The sequence below is a fragment of the Mesitornis unicolor genome, unplaced genomic scaffold (assembly GCF_000695765.1).
Source record: "Mesitornis unicolor isolate BGI_N332 unplaced genomic scaffold, ASM69576v1 scaffold45322, whole genome shotgun sequence".
NCBI classification, from domain to species: domain Eukaryota; kingdom Metazoa; phylum Chordata; class Aves; order Mesitornithiformes; family Mesitornithidae; genus Mesitornis; species Mesitornis unicolor.
This window is the reverse complement of record NW_010170716.1, coordinates 1-6474: the sequence shown is the minus strand read 5'-3', so window position 1 is coordinate 6474 and position 6474 is coordinate 1. Positions and strand designations below refer to the sequence as shown.

General features: G+C 37.3%; 1 protein-coding gene across 1 annotated transcript in view; it reads right to left on the bottom strand.

Annotated features, from left to right (window-relative positions):
- LOC104537006 (transmembrane anterior posterior transformation protein 1 homolog) overlaps positions 1-6115 on the bottom strand; it is a gene marked incomplete at its 5' end in the record, with an annotated part of 6939 nt that extends 824 nt beyond the window's left edge. The window contains 2 exons of the mRNA XM_010179771.1: positions 2677-2837; positions 6039-6115. Coding sequence (XP_010178073.1) covers positions 2677-2837; positions 6039-6115 — 238 coding nt within the window. The remainder of the gene's footprint in view (positions 1-2676; positions 2838-6038) is intronic.
- Between the last annotated feature and the right edge of the window lie 359 nt (positions 6116-6474).

Here is a 6474-nt window from a genome sequence, read left to right as displayed (position 1 = left end):
CCTGCTGGAACAGAAGACAATTACAAAAGGTAACAATTTAACACAGACATACTCATGCATCTGTAACATCCAGGTTCACCCAAAGCTCTCCTGAAAAAGTGTGCTGCATCAAATCAGAAGCAGCAATGGAAGCATGCTTTGTGGTACTACCTCTTTGTTTTACCGTAAGAGATTTCCTTTTCTAATTTTGTAAAAGTATAGAAAATGAATTCTAAAGAAGTTCAGATAACAAGCAAGAGCATAAGCAGCAAATGTTAGGACATACACTGTATTCTTCTGCTTTACATACTCATTTTTTTTGTCTTAGGCATGAATCACACAAATATTTTCTACCAAAATGAAGGAATTTCTGTAGTGGGAACTGGATGTGCCTAATCCTCTATGTAAGTACAACAAACCTGGCTGCTCTAGGGGTAGCTAATAAATGACTCCTTGCACTGCCACACACTTTAATAGCACTGGCTCCTAAAGCAGTTCTACTGAAGATGCCCATTTTTATTCCTGCCTCTTAGCTCAGTGGAATTGAACAATGGCTCCATTAACCTAAGATAGTTGTAAGTAATATCTATTTATTGCTTCCACATTTCGTTTAAATGTTTAAAGAATTAAAATGCACAAGGCAAATGACAAAGAAATAAAATTTTCTTATTTACTATCTCTTCATAAAGACTGAGTTATTGTTTATAAAGCAATCTCCACTGATGTGGAGAGCACTGCAGACCAGCCCAAGGGCACGTTATTTGTCAGAACAGCAGCACCATTGAAATCACTACAAAAACTTCTTTCTGTATAGCATCTCTCCACAGTACACCATCTACTACCTGAAGGTACATGGATTACTCTCTAGAGTCTTATGCAAGTCAAAGTACTAAACTTGCACAGGGAACGGAGGCAGTAATGCTAATTGTAGAACTTCTTTACAAAGGTATTTTCTAACTCAGCAGCTTCCAGAGAAAGCTGGTCAGCCTGTAAATGATTACCAGTAATTAGAACTTCCATCCTTCAAGAGCACGTGTAGAATTTTATCCTTCAAAATTTTAAACTGTTTCCAGAAGGCGGAAATTCTTAGGAAAATAAAGTGACTTACATTACAAGCTGATAGAAAGCAGACCAGTTTAATGCTTTCACCCTCATTCTAGCAAGAGATGGGTTGAGAGACTGTACTGAAAAAAAACCTGATAAGTGGGGCACAGGGATTAACCAAGATTGCAGAGCCTAGAGTAAAAATACTGCAAATACACAGAAACTGGGGAAGGTAAAATAATTCATGTAATTGAGGTTTCTAGTAAATAAAGAGCTGTTAGAAGATATAAAAAAAACCCAAAAAAACTGTTAAAAATGGAACATTTTCCATCACTGATGGAAGTTAAGAGTATTCTAAATAAAATCAGCTAGAGCTTTTTGATTGCTACTATTCAATCAAAATCTTTCCATTTGAGGAAATAAGCATCTCTGCTGACTGACCTGGTAAAACTGCTGCTGCTTCAGCTAAAAAGAGTCTTCAGGATTTATTTGCTGTGATTAAGTTTAAGGGTCAATCTAAGCAAGACTTATTAAGTCTTATATCCAAGTGTAGTACTAGAATATTAAATTAAAATATTAACATTATGGTAGTCATCTAATTAAATGCAAAATACATTCAAACCAATTCATATTATGTTCTTTCATCATAAAACTAAAGCAGCTCCATGAATTTAAGCTATTTAAAAAATACACATCTGCACCAAGCTTCTGCCTGATGTGACTTGACACAGGTGAGATACAGAGAATGATGACTGAAACACTGACAGATTCTTAACTCTACTATTGCTGGCGAGACACTATGATGACTAATAAACACCTCACATTTCAAGGTTCTCAAATCTATGGCAAGCAACAGAGCGAACACAATAAAAGCCTCCCTGTTAAGTTCTCCAGGCCTCTCACGGAGCTCTTCACAGAGGAAGATACACAGCCTCATTCAGCTGGCTGGAACAATGAAAGTTTCTGTTTGCTCCTAGAACACGTCACAGGAATACAACAATGCCCCATTCCAATTATATACCAACTGCTAATGCTGAGGACCTGTATGAGAAAACCACGCTGCACAGACTGGAAATGAAGCGAGTAGACACCAGCTGAAATTCCTGATTTCATGAAGGTTTTCGTTAATGTGTTCATGACAACTATAAGTAATTATATTTACTGTGTGTCATGTTTTACATTAATTTCCGTAAGAAATGTATAGACTGCTTCCTTATTAAACTTCAGCACTGCCAGAGATGATGTGTAAGTATTTACTTTTTTGAGTAGTGACATGGCAGAGGGGGTTGGACTAAAAGATCTCTACACCCAACCCAACTCAAACCATTCTATGATTATGATTTTTAAAAAGTGTGCTACTGTTCTGGTGTTTCTATTACCTCCACATATCAGGGTGGGATCTTATCAGAGATGAGTATTTATAACCCAAAGAAGATGCACAAACTAAAAGCAAGAAATTCTATTACATTTACAGACTCGTGCTCACAGCTGTGATACGGTACAATTAAGGTCCAGCAACAGGATTACTGTGCCGCAAACAGTGCCATACATCTGGTTTAATATCAAATCCAGTCTGAAAGCAATTTTCAGGAAAAAAACCAAACCAGTAAACAAACAAAAACCAAACAAACCAAACATGGTGGTTAGCCTTACCTTGGGTAGATTTAAACATGCTTTGCTGTTTGCCAGCCGCCTTCCCTGGGGTGGCAGTTGGGACAGCATTGAATAATTTCTCTTCCATTTTTGCCTCCTTTACATATTGACAGGATTTCCCCAGCAATACAATACTGTTAAGGACTTTTAGAGATATTAATCTGAAAAAATAAAATTACTTGTTTACATATTTGCATTAGCATATTAATTGCGTATTATTCATACTGCAGTTATTAATATTAAAATAACTGCTGTCTTTGAAGGATTAGCTAACAAATTAAATCCCTTCAATAGCAAGATCAAGAGGTAATTTCCTTTTCCGAACAATTTGTTTCAGATTCAATGCTTGATTTTTTTTTTTCAGAAGGCATCTAGAGAAAAATACCACAAGGACAGTTAAGCAGCTATTTAATACATCAAATATTTAAATACAGAACTAAAAAGGGCCCTAAACAGTGCAAGTCCAAATTAAATGCACTACTGTTAAAACTGTAGCCTTAACTGTGCCCAGCAAGGATCACTAGTGAGTTTTGAACCACAAGGAAGCAACTATCTAGCTTTCACAAATCACAGGCTAACCATGGAGTCCTTTTTCACCTCACAAAAGACAGTCCATAACACTCAACCAATCCAAAGAGACAGCGCTGCATTACCATGACTACACAGTCCAGTTGGTGGCAGATTCCTTTTCTACTATCACTAATTTGTAGCATGAGTTTCAACAAATCACTCAAGTCCCTTTCATGCCTGTCTTCTCATCTGAAGAACAGAAAGGTCTCATCTACCATCAAGGGCTTTTAGATGTACAACTCAAATGAGCTTTTAAAATCCAAGCTCCATTACTAATATTACATGAACGCAGACTGATGTCCACTCCAGAGGGGAAAGCAGAGGTGAAGGCTCACTACAGAACAGCAAAGAAATAGTGATCTATTCTCTGCAGGATGAATATAAATATTCTCCACACACAACAACCTATGGAACAACAGTGAACCAAATGCAGTCTCTAAATTCATTCTCCACTCTCTGAAAATCTGTTTATTATCTACATCACTACCAGACTAGAAAGCCAAGTTGAAGCGACCATGCATAGCGCTACGGAGCGGGTCTAACTGCTTAATCAAAGTGACCCAAGCACACCTCAGCAGCAGCTTCACTCTCTCACTGCATTAATGTAATCAGAACCTGTCAAACAGAAAAACAAAGTACACTGCACTTCTAAGGGAATTTTATGCAATACATTTACTTGTAAAAGAAATCTAGAGACATGGAAGAATGAGCAGAGCAGACCACTTTCAGTACTCTGAAAAAACCCGACATTTTAGTATCCAAGCAACCACAAAGAAGATATCATTTTACACAAGTTGAAAGCTGTGATCCTCTAGAATTTTATTAGGTTATTGGGACAGATTGTTTCCGAGAGTTGAGCAGCTCTCCTCCATTTTTAATAAGTTTTAGAGGTGTTTTTCCTACACTTTTTATGTAACATGCTTTTGTTCTGAGAGAGTAAGTGTCTACAGCATGATCTGACTCTGATTTAATGAGATCAGAAGCTGAAAAGGCCATAAATCAACACTTTATTGTATCAGTTCCAGCTTCTCAGGAAAATTATGCTCGAGTTTCTAGTTATTCTCTTTTACTCTTTTCTGCTAGTCCACTCCAGGCTCAAATTTCTAACAACAATGTAAATTTGCAGTTGCTCAAAATCCTAGAAAAAGAAAACTCAGGTTTCATATGCTGGGCAAGTCTCTTTAACAGTGTAACTTAATAGTATTACAGTTGTTAAATATCAAAACACAACAATGTCTGCCACATTACAGTATCAATCCTTTGCACAGTTAACTGTTCCACATTTTGTCACACTGTTTCTCACATATCTGTGCTATACTAATCTGTCGTATGTTCAGAACACAAATTACTTGAAAGATGCAAAAGGTCAGTAAGCTCCAAATCTGAGATCAAGACAGAAGCAAAAATCTGTTCTCACTTTTCAACAGACAAAATAAACCAAAATGTATTCCATCTTGTGACCTATGCCTTCAAAACGCAGCATTTAATCCTTCACATTAATCATACTATTTCTTCCTGTCCTCCATCCTCTAAGCGACAGAGAGAGGGAAAAATCCAGGGCTGGGTTGCAGAAGTGGAATGGGAGATGTAGAGAAACATTACATATATTGGGGAAAAAGGAAAAGCCACTGAGCAAAATGATGGTGCTTGGTATACCACAGCTTGAATGTGACGACAGGGGCTAGTGCTTTCAATTACACAAAGCTGACTTTAGGAGGAACATGGGCACAGCACGTGGTATGCTGGGAAGAAATCAAAGAAGAAATCAGCAGCCTCCTTTCTGCTGAGCCACTACCCCAACACCTAAAAGTCTTCTACTTCCCAAGTCCTGCTGGCTTCAGTTACAAACATAACTTGGTAGGGCATTGGAAGAGATATTCCCACAATACCACTGGCAGGTCCTCTGTGCTGCAGCGATCTGAATCACTTAATTCTTTATGATCAATTTTAGGAGGACTCCAGTATCAATCACTGAGAGATAAATGCTGACACAGTTCAGTATGCAGTGTTCCTAGAAACTGGTCATCCCCCTGTAGCGTCTCAAGACAGGCAAACCAGACTGAAGTACAACTAAACACATCTCAGAAGTACATATCGACTGGCGAGAAGCTAATAACACAAGTATAAACTGACCTGGCAGTGAAGGATACTTGCAAATATTGGCACTTGGAAAACAAATTGCCATAGGACATAAGATTCCTTAACTAAGATTACTTACTCCACCCATTCCAGAAAGGTAAGCTTTACTTTTTTTTTTCCCATACAGCACTTTCCTAACATGAGGAAACCTTGCACTGAACTACCAGAGAGAAGAATTCATGATCTGCTCAGAGCACTTAAACTGCTTATTTTGGTTGGCATATTGAATCTCTAGTTCTTTTCACAGAAATTTCCACCCCTTAGAATTCAATTTCCCCTTTTACGCAGAGGTATAGCGGCTTGTTTGTCAAATTCTTTCAATCATTTTTCCATTAGCTGTTTTCATTACTGAAGTTACTTATTGAGGGCTATAATCCTGCAATGCAAATTACAGTACTTACGGACCAATCTGCACTCTCAATTTCAGTTTATGAGCATAAGCGAACATAAACTATGTTTACACTTATACCTAGAAGTATCAACAGAAGCTTTTTTCACATATGTGATCAAATAACCTCATCTAGGTGTTCCTGCTCCGGCAGGGGGATTGGACTAGATGATCTTTTGAGGTCCCTTCCAATCCCTAACGTTCTGTGATTCTGTGATTCTGTGAAATAATGGTAAATACTTTTCAATTGTGTGTATTTACTTACCCACAGTAGAACAGCACAACACAAACATAAGCTAAGACTCCTTGTACTTTTATTGAGCTTGTTACGACTCTGATGAGCTGTTTTAAGGATAAAAGGTAAACAGTTGAAACATATGGCACATAATTATTAATAGAATATTTTAACAAATGTTTCTTATTTGGTAAATTCAAGATAAAAGTAGAAACATTTACATTAATAGAAATTTATTCTAATATTCCCCATTGTAGCGCTAACTATTCCATATATTGGTTTGAGTAATTATTGTACTAGCACCTAGCTGCAACTTTGCCCAAACTATAGACTGATAATGTTTCCTTCACCACTGATTTTTTAGTAGAATAACAAGTGAAAATAAACCTCCCCAAAAGTCAAGGACTGGAAGCTGACTTCTGTTTAACAGGAAGCTAACCTTCTGTTTAACGTCTTTATCAATGAT